This window comes from Ambystoma mexicanum, chromosome 9 (assembly GCF_040938575.1).
Source record: "Ambystoma mexicanum isolate Mex_15411 chromosome 9, UKY_AmexF1_1, whole genome shotgun sequence".
Lineage (NCBI taxonomy): Eukaryota > Metazoa > Chordata > Amphibia > Caudata > Ambystomatidae > Ambystoma > Ambystoma mexicanum.
Window position 1 is genome coordinate 831,575,751 of NC_090931.1, and position 18,181 is coordinate 831,593,931.

General features: G+C 45.5%; 1 protein-coding gene across 1 annotated transcript; it reads right to left on the reverse strand.

Annotated features, from left to right (window-relative positions):
• Positions 1 to 3,626: 3,626 nt before the first annotated feature.
• LOC138488674 (uncharacterized) lies at positions 3,627 to 7,188 on the reverse strand. Its single transcript, XM_069615865.1, has 4 exons — positions 5,322 to 7,188; positions 4,676 to 4,816; positions 4,411 to 4,504; positions 3,627 to 4,144 (listed from the first exon to the last, which is right to left on the reverse strand). The coding sequence occupies exon 1, from the start codon at positions 7,144 to 7,146 to the stop codon at positions 6,091 to 6,093; it is 1,056 nt and encodes a 351-aa protein (XP_069471966.1). The 5' UTR covers positions 7,147 to 7,188; the 3' UTR covers positions 3,627 to 4,144; positions 4,411 to 4,504; positions 4,676 to 4,816; positions 5,322 to 6,090.
• Positions 7,189 to 18,181: the final 10,993 nt, after the last annotated feature.

The window sequence follows — 18,181 nt, forward strand, 5'->3', positions numbered from 1 at the left end:
TGGGGGGTGGGGGTGCAAGGGGACATGAGTGGGACATGAGTGGGGGCCTGCTGGCAGGTGCCCCGCACTGCTGGGGGGTGGGGGCGCAGGGGGACATGAGTGGGACATGAGTGGGGGCCTGCTGGCAGGTGCCCCGCACTGCTGGGGGGTGGGGGTGCAGGGGGACATGAGTAGGTGCCCCGCACTGCTGGGGGGTGGAGGTGCAGGGGGACATAGTGGGGGCCTGCTGGCAGGTGCCCCACACTGCTGGGGGGTGGGGGTGCAGGGGGACATGTGTGGGACATGAGTGGGGGCCTGCTGGCGGGTGCCCTGCACTGCTGGGGGGTGGGGGTGCAGGGGGACATGAGTTGGTGATCAGTAGTGCAAGCTGACATATGGTTTGGCTGGGGCGCATGCCCATGGTGGATGGGCTGCCTGCGGGACATGACCAGGGGTGCAGGGTAGTCCCCTATGGTGTGGGCTGCCTGCAGGGGCCGTGGAGGGTGTAGAGGGAACACCTGAGAGGACCAGCACTGCCGATTCACATGTAGGACTCCCCGCGCACCACAGAAATACACGTACCATGCTCAAATTGTGTGTGAGACTTCACACGAACCCCAGTTATACACGTACCCCACTGTACCCCACTCGCACAGGGCCATTCGCGTGTGAAACTTCCCGCCAACCCCAGTAATACACGTACCCCACTCGCACAGGGCCAATCGCGTGTAAAACTTCCCGCGAACCCCAGTAATACACGTACCCCACTTGCACAGGGCCAATCGCGTGTGAAACTTCCCGCGAACCTCAGTAATACACGTACCCCACTTGCACAGGGCCAATCGCGTGTGAAACTTCCCGTGAACCCCAGTAATACACGTACCCCACTCGCACAGGGCCAATCGCGTGTGAAACTTCCCGCGAACCCCAGTAATACACGTACCCCACTTGCACACGGCCCTTTCACGTGTAAAACTTCCCACGAACCCCAGTAATACACGTACCCCACTCGCACAAGGCCAATCGCATGTGAAACTTCCCACGAACCCCAGTAATACACGTACCCCACTCGCACAAGGCCAATCGCATGTGAAACTTCCCGCAAACCCCAGTAATACACGTACCCCACTTGCACAGGGCCAATCGCGTGTGAAACTTCCTGCGAACCCCAGTAATACACGTACCCCACTCGCACAGGGCCCTTCGCATGTAAAACTTCCCGCGAACCCCAGTAATACACGTACCCCACTCGCACAGGGCCAATCGCGTGTGAAACGTCCCGCAAACCCCAGTAATACACGTACCCCACTCGCACAGGGCCTATCGCGTGTGAAACTTCCCGCGAACCCCAGTAATACACGTTCCCCGCTTGCCGTGCTGGTACAGGGTTAGCGCAGCTTGTACATCCATTTTCCCGTCAGCTTCTCCTCCTAAAAATGTGTGATCCTGGGCAAATAATTTTATCTCACTACGCCATATGTGCCAACATAGGTTACCCCTCTTGTTTTATGAAGGGTGGGGAGGCAGGAAGCTAGGTATTTAGTTTGGACTATTAGGTGTTGCTTGCGACACCTCTAAGCCTAAACTATTGCATTAGAGTTCAGATAGGTCGTGTTGGCATCAGTGTCCATCTAGGAGGCGGTGCCAAACTCTTAAACTCACCTCACATGATGCAGATCATTGCGGGGTGTCGGCACAGTGTTGGCAGTATCCTGTGAACCTGTGCTGCTGCTGAGTCTTTTTTCGGTGTCCATCCAGAAGGCGGTGCCAAACTCTTAAACTCGCCTCGCCGGACGTGCAGCATCACAGAGTGTTGGCAGTATCGTGTGGACCTGTGCTGCTGCTGAGTTTTTTTTCTGTGTCCATCCAGTAAGGGGCGCCAAACTCTTAAACTCGCTTCACCGGACACGCAGATTCTCAGAGTGTTGGCCGGGAGTTGGCAGTATCTGTGGACCTGTGCTGCTGCTGAGTCTTTTTTCGGTGTCCATCCATGAGGTGGTGCTGAAATCTTAAACTTGCCTCACTGGACGTGGATGGTCACAGAGTGTTGGCAGAGTGATAGCGGAGTGCCAGCGGAACCTGGAAGCCGATGGAAAATGCACTCGAGGTCGGCTGCCACCAGAGAACTAGACATCAAGTCCACCTACAACAGATGGCAGATCATGGGGAAGCATCAACCTTTTCTGTGGGGCTGGCAGCAGCTGCCACAAACCCAGCAGGGTGCCCAGGACTTTCAAGGTAAAGGTAAACACTCTGAAATCTCTGCTGCAGACCTTGTCTCCCATGTTATGTGTTTGTATTGTCTAAAGCGCCCTGATGCCTGCGGGCTACCGGCGCTATACAAATATAAATACAATGCAATACAATACAATACTTGCTGACCCGTTGACTCACGCAACTATACCTGGTGCAAAATTGTCCTTCCAGTCCCCAAAACTCATTACCTGCTCCAACTATTCATTAACCCCTGAACTAAACCAATCTGCCCACATGGACAAAAGGGCTACAGCGGGTTTACCTGTGAACGATCAGGACTTGGTCTTGGCCCATGTAACCGACACTGTAACTTGCGCACAGGACCTCGATGACATTAACCCTGGTTCTACCAAGAACGTCCCTTCAATGAAAAACGCATCTTCAGCGTTCAAGTGCCCTGGCGTGAACAGGGTGGTGCAGATATTTAAAAAGAGAAACAAATCACTGTCAGTGTCAGACACGGCAAAGCTAAAATGGAATTTCAAGCGGTTGGAGTCCCAAGGTACCGATATAGTCGCTATGAAACCACTTACGGTCGAGGGCTCCCTCTCTGTAAGGGATGATCGCAAGGAAAACACAGGGGCTAATGGTCCCACGGAAATGGATGAAGCCCTACCCAATGTCGCCATGAATGGTTGGGCAGATCTTACTGATTCAGACCTGCTGGAAACGATGGACTCGCGCACAGCCCAATCCCCTCCTCCTTCTCCATGAAACACTGTGCCTCTTAGGCCCCTCCCCCAACCCCCTCCCGGTTGGCTGAGGAGTCCTCTATGGCACAGACCTCGACTGGTGAGCAAACAAGCAGAATGGATCGTGGGAGGCAGGAGCAGCCGGCTCAAACCAACAATGTGTTACTGTCGATAAAAAACATTGAGGAGGGCCACACAGCGATAGAGGAAAAACTCCCATGTGCCCGGCCTTCATGGTTCAACTAAGAGATTCTGGAGAAAACTCCCATGAGAACTCGACCCTGGCGGCAAGGCTATAACGAAACACATTGCAAACTTGTCCTTACGTTTCAGTATAGAAGGTAGCTACCACCGTGAAAAGTGCCCGAGCCCTGAGACTGATGACAGCAGAGAACTGGACTGAGTCACTGAGCACAGACCCGAGGTGCATTCCAAAGGAGAGCATACCCGGCCTTTAATGGAAGACTCCCCCCGCGCCCCATATTGGCCTGACATATGAAAGCTAACCCCATTTAAAAAGTCACTGATGATAACAGATGTAGTGAACAGAGAGTGTGTCAGCGGAAACAAAATTCAAGTTAAAGTGGTGACCGGCAATGGGTTGGGGAGAGAGGGGGCCCCCGAAATTCGGAATCACAGATCAGACCAAATAAACCAAACAATAATTGAAAAACATGAATATTTTATTTAAATTCCATTTGTTAAAACATACATATTAAATTTTAAATTTTGTTACGAGCTCATCTCTAAATAGCAGCATATTGTTGTAGAATAAAGTGCATAGTGAAACAAAGTGCCAATATAAAACCAGACTGAAAATTCAGTCAGTATTAACTTCATGTTGCCAAGCTGTCTGAACCTCAAGTCGGCTGAAGAGGGTCACCCGGCTGGTGGTCAGAGGCTATGGCCGCATTTAACAATATAGAGAAAACCCCAAAAATATGTGGACAAGGCAATGGTAGTTCCTAATTAGAAAAAGGGGTGCCATACGTCGACTACTGTACTGTCATGACCTACTATGTACACTAGGTCTGACATATACACAGGAAGTAGTTTCGATGGTGCGGAGCATCTAGGCTGTTTCACGGTTGATGCCCATCTTCTTCAGGACGGCGCACTCCCGTTGGAATATTTGCCACTTGAAGGTTTTAATGTAGCAATAAGGCAATAATACACACAGGAATACAGAATTATGCAAAATGAATCCATAATTTTACCTAAAAGAACCAAATAAAAAAGAGGGAAAAACAAATAAAAAAACAGTAAATACATAAACAAAACAACACCGAGGATACATTGTGTATCGACCTGCAAAACTAAATCAAATCAAGAAAATAGAGGGCATAATGATTAAAACATACTGATCTGTGATTGACGAACAGGATTACCCCCTGCCCGCCCCCATAGAACACTGTCCGGAAAAACACCTCCTTACTAAATAATGAGAGATAACATGGTTAAATAATTAAATTATCAAATTTACCAATATCTCAATTTTGAAACTGGCCACTTGTTCCCAAATGTACATCCTGGGAAATGTGTATGGACCTGTAGGGCAAGTTCTCAGTCAAGTAGAACTGCAGAAAAACAAAAAGGAGAGACAGGAACATATTATAATACAGGAGGGATCATCAGTAGCTGATATCCACTCCAAAAAACCAACAACCAAGGGTGCACGCCATACGGCAGTCCTTCCTAATGTGACAATAGAAAAAAGGGTAAACGCAAAGCCAAACATTAGAGCTCACCTAAATTGGGAACGGATCACAAGCATAGGAGTTCAATCGCACAATTATGTCACGGTCGACCAGTCACAATAAGGCATCTGAAAAGATCTGTCCTACTGGAGTCTAGTGTTGTTCACCGCGTTATGGTTCGTGCGCAGATAGCTGTGGTAACATAAATAATTAGATAAATAAATAAAGAGGCTGTGTGAGCAGTCAAAATAGAGGGTTACGAGACAAATAGTCCTCCAACATGGAATACATCGCTCGCCCCATGATGTTAAACAGATTGCTTCAATGCTAAGGAAACTAATAAAAGCAGTGCTAAAATTAATAATAAAGACAGTGTAGCCGCTACAGTAGCAGATGCTAAAGAGTTGCGACCAATATAATGCATATTTGGCAGCTAGAGTGAACATGCAGGAAATTAGCATCATTCTCAGCATATAGCCGAGATCGGTGTGTACCCTGCTGATTAATGGCAGACATAGCTGCCAGCAGAACGTCAGTGCTACTAGCTGCTGCAGCCGCACTGGAAGCCTAATATATTAATTGGGCGCCTAAATTAGCACTCCAAAAAGGCCCCCCAATTGAGTCCTGGTTCGCAGCAAATGACTGCTCAAAGGCGATTTCTAAATGTTCAAATAGCTGGCCCAGCATCCCAACTCACCGTCAGTCTGTGCGCGAACCATCCCGCCTTCGTTGAATCCTCAATAGCTCTCCCACAGAACATGGATGGAACGGCTTTAAATAGCCAAATGAAGGGAGGGGAGGGGGAGGAGGGGTCACAAGGCACACCAGTGCCAGGCTCAAACAGTTTCCAGCTGGCTTTAATGAGCAAGCCGTGTCTGGTGTTGCAGAGTCTTAAATCACAGCCCAAGTTGCAAAATGAACAAAATGGGCCGAGGCAACTGCGCTGCTCGCTCGAAGCTCACAAACTAGGTTGCAAAAGTTAAATAAAATGAATGAATGCAATGGAATAAAATGTGAACCCAATAGGCAATGCGACAGTAATCTCAAATAATGAAAGCGCCAAATAATAAAAGAAGGCATTAGAATTCTAAAAATAAGAAGAAAAAACTGAAAAGCACCCACAGGCTGAAAGAGAAAGCTATGAAATGTGTACGAAAACGTAACACAATACATTTATAATGCAAACAAAGTTAAAAGCTTAATGCTTTAGGCTGAAACGACAAATCTTCTAAATAAATAAACGCAGGTAATCTGAACTACCAAAACAGTTCTTCTAGGTTTGTACAAATGTATGGGTGGTGGCAGTCCACTTTTCCTGTGAATTCAAGAAGGGACTATGAAATGTATATGAAAACATAGCACAGTAGGTTTATAATGCAACCAAAATTAGAAGCTCAGTGCTATAGGCAGGAACAGCAATTCTTCTGAACGAAAGTCAAATAATCTAGGCTGCCAAAGTGAGTCTTCTAAGTTTGTACAGATATGTGGGTGATGGCAGCCCACTCTTCCTGTGAATTCAGGCCCACTATATGACTTTGGGTGTTATAAATCCACCAGTTTTCTCGAGTGGATAGTCTATTAGCAGAGGTATTAGAGTCAAAACCTCTTATTTGTTCTAGCGCCCACCAACGTAGATCATTGCAATCATGGTGGTGTTCTACGAAATGGAGTGCAAGGGGAGATGTGAGGTTGCCCGTACGAATCTTGGACTTGTGTTCAGAAATTCTGAGTTTCACAGGTCTCGATGTCTTGCCTATGTAGGTCTTGTCGCAGGGGCATGTAATCGCATATATGACGTTCTTCGAATTACATGTTGTATGGTCCCTGAGGTTCCATACCCTGTTGTTGATGTTCACAGTTGTAGTGGCTGTGGTTGACCCGCAATGGCAACAATAGCCACATGGAAAGTGGCCATGGACTTTGTTCATCCCCCACATCTCAGTAATAGTTTTAGGACCTGACAGAGGCAAGGACCTATCGGCCTTAGAAAGCCAACTCTTAAGGTTTTTACCTTTTCTGAACGCAAACATGGGAAGGGCCAGATCGGAATGGTTCAACTGTAAAAGATGCCAATGCTTGTTAATTGCTTTCTTAATGGCCGAATGGTGAGTGTTATAGGTCATTGCACAAACCATTCTCGACTGGTTAGATTTCTCGCGAGGGTTCTTGGTCAAAAGAATCTCTCGATGCTGATGTCGTGCCCTCTTACGAGATTGACGCAATACATGATGTGGATAACCGCGTTTCATGAGTCGATCTTCAATGATGTCGGCCTGTTTGGCAAAATCTTTTTTGTCAGTACAATTGCGCCTAGCCCGTAAAAATTGGCCATAGGGAATGCTGACTCTAAGGGATTGGGGGTGGAAACTTTCAAAGTGAAGGATGGTATTTCTATCCGTGGGTTTGCGGTATAAGTCCACTGCAATGGCCCCATCTTTAGCCTTCAATAAAAGGTCCAGGAAGGGTATTGACATATTGTCAGAAGTCATGGTGAAGCGAAGATGGTCATTCAGCGAATTCATCCATGTGAGAAAGGTTTCATGGTTACCCGAAGTTCTGTCCCAAATTATTATAATCGCGTCTATGTATCTACGATAGAAGATAATAGATTGAAGGTAAGGATTAGATTTGTCAAAGATGGAGACCTTCTCAAAAGCCCACATAAAAAGTGTAGCATAGTTTGGAGCAAATGAGGCTCCCATGGCAGTACCTTTGACTTGTAAAAAGAAGTCCTCCTTGAACCGAAAATAGTTCTTTGTAAGTGCAATTTCAAGAAGGTCAATGAGGAATTCGCTAGGCACTTGCTGAGGGTCGCTTCTCATGTCCAAAAAGAATTTTATTATGGGGAGCGATTCCAACTGTGGAATATTAGAATATAAAGACTCCACATCTAGAGTGATGAATAAATTGATAGCAGTATCGAAAGGTAAGCCCTCCAAATGAACAATGGCATCCGTTGTGTCTGCCAGGTAGGTCGGAGTTTCTGCAGCCAGAGGTTTGAGAAAGAAATCGAGATACTTGCCCAAAGGCTCTAAGATAGAGCCACATAGAGAAACTATAGGTCTTCCTGGTGGATTCAATCTATCCTTATGGATTTTCGGAAGGATATAAAAGAGCGGAGCTCTAGTGCCTTTAATGGTAAGATATTGAAATTCTTTGGGGCTCAAGATGTTGATATCACGTGCCCGTGTAGCCAGGGCAAGGATCTCGTCCCGTATACTATCTGTCGGGTCTCCTCTAAGTTTCAAATAAAAGGAGGTGTTGTTAAGTTGTCTCATCACCTCGGAGTCATAGTACGTAGAATCACAAACCACAACCCCTCCCCCTTTATCAGCCTGCTTAATGACAATGGAGGGATCTCCTTTGAGATTTTGAAGGCACTCCCATTCACGTTTAGAAAAATTGTATGACCTATTGTGTTTGGCAGCACTAGGAGAAGCGAAGATAGAATGGAAATCTCGGAGTACTGACCGTTCAAAAATAACAGTTTCAGGGGAAACCATTTGCGATGTCGGTGTAAATGTGGACTTCAAATGGAATGGAGTATTCTCCTCATCTGTTGGCTCAGGATTACTCGAACCGAAATAATCTTTAAGACGAACTTTTCGGAAAAAATTTCTGAGTTCTATTTCTAAGTCCATCTGAGTGGGATTTCTCATAGGAATGAATGAAAAACCCTTTTCTAGGATCTCAGTTTCCTGGGTAGAAAGTATGCGTTTGGAAATGTTGTAGACGGCTGAAGGATTGGTACCAACACTGTTCAACGTCGATACACCGTCCTCCTGGTTTGGAATACATTTTCTATGGGCGGGGGCCCTAGATCGGTGGGAGGAAAAGGGAGATTAGGTGGAGGAAACCCAGGGTATGGGCCTTGTGGGGCATACATGGGCATCGAAGGATACTGTTGAAATTGCCAATTTTGGCGTCCACGTCGCCCCCTGTATTGGCCCCTGCTCCACGGCCGGTTTCTCTGACCACGTGAATTTTGGTTGGGGTAGGAGCCACTACCATCTGAAGAACTGTCAGAAAAGGTAACCCTTTTTCTGTAGTTCTGCTGACCTTGGTTGGCCATAGTTGGATCATGCCATTGCCCAGGACCAGTGTAGTCTGGACTTAAATATGGATACGCATTTTCCTTTGAAAAATTGGAGATGTCCTTTTTAAGCTTTTCCATTTTTTTAGTAGTTGTTATTTTGATAAATTCCTTTGTATGTTTGTCAATAAGGTCCAGTTTCTCTTTTATGTTCAAGATGGTAGTGTCAAGTGCGAAAACTGTTTCCGCCTCGTCTATTTCATTGCCAACTGCAATACTTTTTTTAAGAGCAGTGTTAATGGTTAGTAACATCCAATCCCTACTGCATTTGGTACCTATACCTGAAAAAGCGGTTTTGTACTCTAAGTCGTCAATAAACAGACATGGTTCATTCCTTACCAATAGTCCCTGAGGGATGATGTTTTTCTTTAAATATTCGGTAAGTAGGTGACCATGCATTTCCGTTCTAAACTTCTTTTTCCTAAGTTTGAGTATACTCTCACTAGTGATGCCTCCACTTGATTCCTCGCCCACTGTCTGGATTAATGAATCAAAAAAGGAAGGCACCCGAATCGCTTCAGCAAGTTGTTCCTCGCTGAATGAAAAAGTGTCCGAAGCAGCCATTGTAACAGTCTAAAAAAAGGAAAGAAACAGCAATTAATCCTGGAAAGATAATGAATTGTAGAGTATTACCATAGGGGAAGGGCTGCTGTAGACGGTCTCCCTGCTAAATAAACATTGAACCTGTAAAAGGCCCAAAAAAATTATTAATTTGACCGAAAAAATTAATTAATTAAATAAACCCATGCAATCAACAGACTGCACTGATCAAGCAAAACAAAAGATGGGTAAACCTCTACTTCGCTGACAAAGAGGAAGTAACAAATGTAGTGAACAGAGAGTGTGTCAGCGGAAACAAAATTCAAGTTAAAGTGGTGACCGGCAATGGGTTGGGGAGAGAGGGGGCCCCCGAAATTCGGAATCACAGATCAGACCATATAAACCAAACAATAATTGAAAAACATGAATATTTTATTTAAATTCCATTTGTTAAAACATACATATTAAATTTTAAATTTTGTTACGAGCTCATCTCTAAATAGCAGCATATTGTTGTAGAATAAAGTGCATAGTGAAACAAAGTGCCAATATAAAACCAGACTGAAAATTCAGTCAGTATTAACTTCATGTTGCCAAGCTGTCTGAACCTCAAGTCGGCTGAAGAGGGTCACCCGGCTGGTGGTCAGAGGCTATGGCCGCATTTAACAATATAGAGAAAACCCCAAAAATATGTGGACAAGGCAATGGTAGTTCCTAATTAGTCTGGTTTTATATTGGCACTTTGTTTCACTATGCACTTTATTCTACAACAATATGCTGCTATTTAGAGATGAGCTCGTAACAAAATTTAAAATTTAATATGTATGTTTTAACAAATGGAATTTAAATAAAATATTCATGTTTTTCAATTATTGTTTGGTTTATATGGTCTGATCTGTGATTCCGAATTTCGGGGGCCCCCTCTCTCCCCAACCCATTGCCGGTCACCACTTTAACTTGAATTTTGTTTCCGCTGACACACTCTCTGTTCACTACATTTGTTACTTCCTCTTTGTCAGCGAAGTAGAGGTTTACCCATCTTTTGTTTTGACTGATGATAACAGATACAGACCCGGGAGTTCTGAACACCTGGTTGACCTGGAAAGCTCGTTGGACCCTCTGATGCAACTTACTACTAATGAGGACAGTGAACTGGACTGTCCGGAGACCGAGATTCATACAGTAAATATCGTTCAAAATGCGAACTCTCGGGCAATAGAATACCAGATGGATCTCGCAGAAGAAGAGAATTGTAATATGACTTCCTTTATGACTCTGGCCGAGAGAGGTGCCAGAGTTATAGGTTTGGGGGCAGAACAACCAAAGCCCAATAACATTATAGAAAAAATTATTAATAAATCGAGATTAGATCAATCCCTAGTTGTGTCGACCAAGCAGACTGTGGAGTGTGGTGACCACTTAGGCCCGAGAAAGTTCTGAAGAACCCACACAGAACTGGACTGACCGTCATATATGAACAGAGTTCATTTAACTCTAATCTTAGAGCAAATACTAAAGGCTGAGGACGGATTAATACTAAACCGTTCTAATATCTTGAGCTTATTCCATCATGTAACCAGCATGAGGGTGATTGACTCCAGAAACATTAGAATTGTTGATTTCCCAAATGAAAGAGAGAATGACAGTGTCTATCTTCATTTGGTCTCTGCTTCTCTGATCACACTCCTTGGATACCAGTGACAAGCTTAGATCTTTGCGATTTGACTTATGGGAGAATGAGAAGCATGTGAGACGAATATCTGAGAGTGGGGACCCTGGTATCCAATAAAGGGTGTCCCCAACAAACACTTCTAACATAGGTGGCCCAAAGGAAAATAATAGAATGGATTGTGAGAAACCATAATTGGGGAAGGTTACATCTTGGGAGTGGCTGGCAAAGGCTTTGGTCCCTTTGGGCAAGGAAGAGACCCAGAAAGACCTGGACCCTGGCAGGATTGACTTTTGCTTCTGGAACACCAGGGGCTTTGCCCATCTTTTCCATAGTATGGACCCGGTCGTTGCTGGGCTGGACATAATGTACCTACAAGAAACATGGCTTTTGGAGACCCTATTCCTGGATGGCTTTTTTCTGTACCTAAATAAGGCCACAAAGGGCAGACAGGGTAGGCCCTGCTCAGATCTTTTGACTATACTGAGAAATTGACTAAATCTGCAGGTGATTCATGTCATCCACCCTAATCCCTATATTCAGAGCCTGACTATCAAGTTGGGGGAGTTAACTCACAGTGGCAAGAGCTGTCTGGTTCTCTTCAATTTATATTGGAACCCTGATTCCGGGGAATCGGGCAGCTTTGTGGACACTGTGATGTCATGGATTGACAACATGTATTAAATAATTGCAGATCCTCTTCTACTTTTATGTGGTGACCTAACTATAGACTGCTTAAAACTGTGGCAGAGGAATGAAAGTGGGCTAGTGGAAGGTAAAGGGGCAAAGCGAGCGAGAGCATTAGATTGGCTAGAGGCAACCGAGGTCAGGGGTATACATATGATGAATGGTCAGGTTCAGAGTAATATCCCGGGTGCCACGACTTGGCGCAATGGGAAATCATGCACAACGCTGGATTACTTTTTACTTCTGACTGTTACAAATTTGCTGGTCGTGCAGATATGAATACCTCCGTCCCCATGTACCACACAGGCGATTATATGATCACTGCCTGTGCAATCCTTGAGGCCACAGGTGTGGTAGTTCGTCGAGTCTGGAGTCAGGAACTGCCGGAAGGACCCTTTGAGCGCTGTAAGGCAAGGAGGGATTAAGTACAGGGCGAAATGCAATAATACAGGGCATCTTAGAAATAGAAACTAAACGTTCTTACCTATGTGTACTGTAGGCCCACCCAGAAAGGAAGGAGAGTGACTGGACCTGAGCCCGGGTTCAGATGGGTTTCCCACAACCTCTGGTATGGTGATGGTAAGCACTACAGTTTGGAGTGCTTGACCAGGCTAACGCCTAGTGAGAGGCCATAGGCCCAGGTTCCAAAAATCCTGGTTCATGGAGAAATCCGTTAGTCAGGCCGTGGTCGAGTAACCAAGACTTCCAGAGCTAATCAAGGCAAGTTCAGGGTTAAGAGAGAGCAATCCGTTAGGCAGACCGTTGTCGAGTGACCAAGAATTCCGATGGTATTCAAGGCAAGTTCAGGGCGTAGAGAAAGCAATCCGTTAGGCAGACCGTTGTCGAGTGACCAAGAGTTCCGATGATATTCAAGGCAAGTTCAGGGCGTAGAGAAAGCAATCCGTTAGGCAGACCGTTGTCGATTGACCAAAATCCTGGTAAGTACGAAGCGTCGCAATGTCCGAGAGAAAGAGCAGTTGTGAAGCAACGTTTCGGTGTTTCTGAATGCATTTTAACCAATGGAGATAATCACGTGATGCCCAACAGGGAAACGTTGAGGCGTGGGGGTCGTCACGTGATACCGATTGCGTTTGGTCTCCTCACGTGACGATCAGGTCCACACGAGCAACGGTGATTGCAGCCAAATGGGAACCTCCAATTACATTGCCACCGGAAAGAAGGGCGATAGACACCAAGCCTGCCATGGACCCCCCTGACATGACGGGTGAAATGGTGCCGCCTCGTCTGCGCGCCCAGAGGTAAGCATCGGGGGCTACGTAATGTGGGAGTGTGGAAACGTGAGCCTGTGGGAATCATAGTAGTTCCTAAGGTAGAGGAAGTGAAAGATGTAACACTGACAATACGTTGCCTAGGGTCTTATCCCTGCGCATATCTCCCACCGTACATAGTGACCATGATCCGATTGTACTCTCTTGGTTAGCAATGGGGGTGAAAAAGGAGAACGTGTGGAGTCAAAGTTTGGAGGTGGAAGGGGGAGAAATAAATTGCGTATTGGACCCTTAGAAGTGCCTCACATGATTAAAAATCTTATATTATGGCAATCAAAGGACTTGGAAGGGGTAGAGTACGATAGTGTCCCGGCAATCTTTTGAGAACACCGAAACAAGGGAATTAGACCACACTTTAAACCTAAACATACTTATGACAAGGAGGTTGTAACCCAGAAAAGGCTCCAATATAAAAATCCGACAAAATTGAGAGAAATACCATTGATTGTTAGAGGCAAATCGATCAGGACAATGATACAAACCAATAAGAACTGGGTAATATCAAACAAATCTAAGACATACCAGATAGATGCTACATGTCCCTAATGGGAGTAACTCCCGACACCCGTGGCAGTTATTAAATCAGAGGGGGGGTATATCGACTGCCCTCTACAGGCGAATCCTATACCAGAAGAGCATTGGGTGACCTATTTTTGGAGCCTTTTTCCCTCAGATGAGGAATTAGGGTTCAATACCTCTAATGAACAAAGGTACCAGTGGGATATTAATTTTGCTAGGGCAGAAATCCTGTCACTGTTTAGGAGAGTTAGCAGGTTGCGTGCCCCAGGGCTGGATGGCCTGAAAAATAAAATGTTAAAGGAGGCTTCTGAGACCTGGGCTGACTTCTGTATGACTCTATTTGGGAGGATCATGCAGAGGGGCACAGTCCCGGCTTCGTGGAAGTCAGCAGTGGTGGTCCCAATAGCCAAGAAGAGAGAAAGGTCTGATCCGCAGAACTATCGGTCTATCCCCCTTCTAGATGTATTGGGCAAAATATTTGCAGCCTTTTTGCTAAAATGCCTGAATGAGTGGGTGGTAGAACCAAAATCCTTTGACTTCCATCAAACGGGTTCCGTGAACGGGGTGGGATGTAATTTAAATGTACTGCTGACCAGCCGTTTGAAGTCAAGATCATTAAGGGGCAACAGCAAATTATATCTGGTGCGTATTTACATGGAGTACACTTTTGACAGCATTAATTGGGAGGCCCTTTGGAACAAACTGACTGCACGTGGTTGCTCTTTGAACCTATTACGGGCAATCAGCTTGAAGGACCTGTACACAGGAAACTTGATGCAGATCAGGCTCGACTGAATGAGCCACTTAACCAGAACGATCCAGACCTCAAAGGGCTTAAAACAGGGATGCCCTTTGGCCCCTGTATTATTTAACATGTTCGTTGCTGATCTAAAGGATGTTCTGGACCCATCATTGTCTAATTCTCCAAAAATCAATGGTACCTCTTTAGGGTGGCTCTTATATGCTGATGACTTGGTCATCTTAAACTGAACACCAGTCGGCCTACAAAGAAAACTGGATATTCTGCAGGTTTATGAAAACCAAAACAGATTAAAGATGAATGCCGCTAAAACAGAAATATTGATCTTGGAGAATTTAAGGGGCAGGAAAACTAAAGCTCCAAGCTGGGTATTAAATGGGAATTGGATCCGGCATGTCTCGACCATAGAACATCTTGGTGCCCTGAAGTACCAGTGCCTGTGTCTCACCATGGATGAATTGCCTGAGCGGTATAACAAAACACATGACAGGTCAGGGAATTCTGATCGGGCGAAAGTATGGTCAATTCTCACTTCTCTCAGTCCTTAAGTTCTATAACCTGAAGGTGGTCCCTGCCCTTGAATATGCTGCAGAGGCCTACCTCTGTCTTCCCTTGGAATCGTGAGAGGTACTTGAAGGCTGGTTTGGAAGAGGGTTCTGCGCCTTCCGAATGCTGTGCCAATGGCAATTATAAGACATGAGAAAGGCATGTGCTCCTTATATGTATGTGAGGGTGGTGTGGAACTCCCTGACATTTTTCAGGAAGCTGAACCTGCCTAACTGTCTGCCGCAATACAGGGTAATACGTGTAAAAGAGGCTGGAACTCATGACTGGCCTCTTAATGAGTGGTTGGCGCGGTATAATGATACATTCTTAAGTTTGGGAGTATCTGCTGACATTCTTTTCAAAAATTCCTCATACGTAAAAAAAGATTCCTTATGCTGATGAGTGGAGGGAAACAGAGCTAAAAAAGATCCTCCTTTAAATTGTTCACGTTCTTAAAGAATATCTTCGCCTTAACTTCGCAATACTTGAGAAGGTTCCAGAGTGCTAGGCAAAGAGATCTATTTTTAAGATTCTGTTTGAAAATCTTGCACACAAAGGTTATCCTTCTCAGATATGGAAGGGAAGCCGGGGACAACAGATGCAGGTTGCGTAAGACCCAGCCGGAAACCTTAAAGCACTTGACACTGTTTTTGAGATCTCAGAGGACTTCTTATGATATGATATGATATGATATGGTATTTGTAACGCGCCTATACACAGGTGTTTCAAGGCGCGACGAGGCAGGGAGGGGAGGAACAAGGGGAGACAAATCAAACGATCCTACTAGGCCAGGTGTCATTCAGATCGCGCAAGTGCAGGGGAGGGGGAGGGGGGAAAAGTGCAAGGGGAAGGGGAGGGGGGAAGTGCAGTAAAGGTAAGTGGCGTAAGTAATAAATAAAAAAGGGCCAGCTAGTGGCAAGTGCAAGGTAAGTGCAGAACAAGTGCTGGGGAAGGGGGGGGGCTGTAGGGATACAGAGACAGTCCCGTAGTGCAGAGGGGTTCCAGGGGATCAGTGACTGGGACCAGGACCGAAGGCAGTTTAGAGTGGTCCAGTTGCAGGATCAGTGCAGTTTAGTGAAGAATTAATTAGCTGTTCAGCAGGGGAGAGGGAGAGAGAAAGCAGAAGCAAAGAGGAAGATCTTATCTGGATAAGGACATGATTGAGAGATTTGGAATGGATGCAGAGGTATGGTGGGAAGTCTTATACGGGGCAAATGCCAGACTGATTTATGCACTTGTAAAGTTTTTAGAAATTATTTTTAAGAAATGTGCAGAGCTGGAAGGAGATAAATGAATTAGCTACTGATGTACAGTTCCTGAATGATTGTGAAGGGCGGGGCACTTCGCTGCATGGCTTTCGTTCTCACTCCTCGCTCCTGTCCTTTTTCCCTAGAGGGTGAACTGTTGATTTTATGGATGGACTTCTTTTTAGTGATGGCCTGGCCTTTTCTTTGTCTGTGCCCTCCCATTCTTACCCCCACCTCCTTTCATTTGATGTTTGATGTTTTTTTATCTGCTGATTGTAATAGGCTGGTAAAAGATTGCATTAAACTAATTGTCAAATAAAAAAATAATATACATAGGGAGTAATGGCATATGAGAAGGGAGACACAGCTTGTAGGTGTGGTTTGGTGTTTTGCCCACCCATTGACTGCTCACGGCCGTGCTAATACCTATGGTCATTACCACCCGGTTCCTGCCCTGCACCACCCAAAACACTTCCTGATGGGAACTCTTTCAGCTCACTTTAATCAAGACTTACCATCAACTGTTGCACTCAAAGTGCCTGCCAGTGTTTTTTCAAAGGAGTCTTATGAGAGTTAATGACTTAATTGGAGTTGTAAACCAGCTACTGGTGTAGTAAAAATGTCTTACCCAGAACAAGCAAGCCAACAGTTTTGGATTGTGTATATGTATTAGGCATTTGCCAGGCACCGCTATTAGATGCCCAGGTACAATTTTCTCACTTGCTACCATCAATGGCCAGTAAATACCACAAGTATCTTTCCCATGACTACACAAAAGCCTACATTGCTCGCATTGCCAATGCTTGTTTTTTTTGTTTTCGGGTTGGGCAGTGGAGGGGGTAGGAAGCCAGGTAGAGGTATGGGTCTCTTGCTAGCACAGATTGTGTTTTGCATTTGGAGTCAAGCCAGACCTCTTGCCATGACCTGTGTTCGACCAATGAATTCTCTGGCTCCCTCACCTCACTTCAAGCTCCTCCAAGAGCTCAGTACGACATCTAAGGGAGGCAGGCGGCGCATTACACTTCCATTTAAAGAAAATGTGTCACACAAAGGCAGCAAATGTGGCGGCACTGGAATGACACCAGATAACTGAATGCAGCTCAGGTACTCATGGCACCTTATTAACTTTCTGGGATTAGTCTGTGTCTCTGTGCATCAATTCTCATTTTAGCCTCTAGCCTGTACTAAAAATAATCTGCACGTTGTCAACCTGGCGCTTAGTTACTTTTATTCAGAAATGCATTTGTTCTGTGGAATATGCTCCAGAAATGTTCAATTAAAATGACACGCGTTCAGGGGATAAAAACAAAGACAAGGTCTCATTGCGACTTTGCCGGTCTGGAAACAAGGGTGCCCGTGAGATTGAGTTCCCGGACCGGCAAATTCAAGTTTGCCTGCTGGGGCCTCTGCTCCCAACAGGTCTGACCCTACCGGGCGCAGCGGCCATGGTAGGCAGAGTCTTCATGGAAGCGCCGGCACTGTTAGCAACGGTGCCAGTGCTTCCGTGAACCCATTTCCCTGGAGTCCTATGGGATGTAATAGCCTGGTGGCACCGGCAAGCTAGGTGCCGGTAAAATGTCACGAGTCCGGCTGCAACCCGCTGGTAGCACCGGCAGGGTTATTGCCGGACTTGTAATGAGGCACAAGGTTAAGGAATGAAAAATGACAATGAGAAAATATATAAATAACAACCAGTCCATTTAATAAACAAAATAGGCACGGCAATGTAAAATAATAATAACCTGTTCATTCAGGTCATCCAGAGAAACACCCTTCTTTTTTCCACCCTCCATTTAGTCAGCACAGGGAATGCATAGGCAGTTCTGCCACCTCGACAGCAGTAATTAAGTGCAAAAGGAGAAAATATTCCCTTCTTTTCGAAAAATGTTATTTTAGCATCTATTTATTGATCAAAATGTGAACTGAAACAAAAATTGACGATTCCAAGCCATGCTGCAGAGACCCACAGAATATTAGTGGGGGGGCTATTGAAGAGTTGCCTGCTAGTCTATTCTAACCACTTCTGCAGCACCCACATAATATTAGAGGGACAGTTTTGAAGATGTGCTTGCTTTTCTATTCTAATCCTTGTTGAAGCGACCCACAGAATATTAGAGGGGTGCCATTGACAATGTGCCTGCTAGTCTATTCTAACCCCTGCTGCAGCACCCACAGAATATTAGAGGGGTGCCATTGAAGATGTGCCT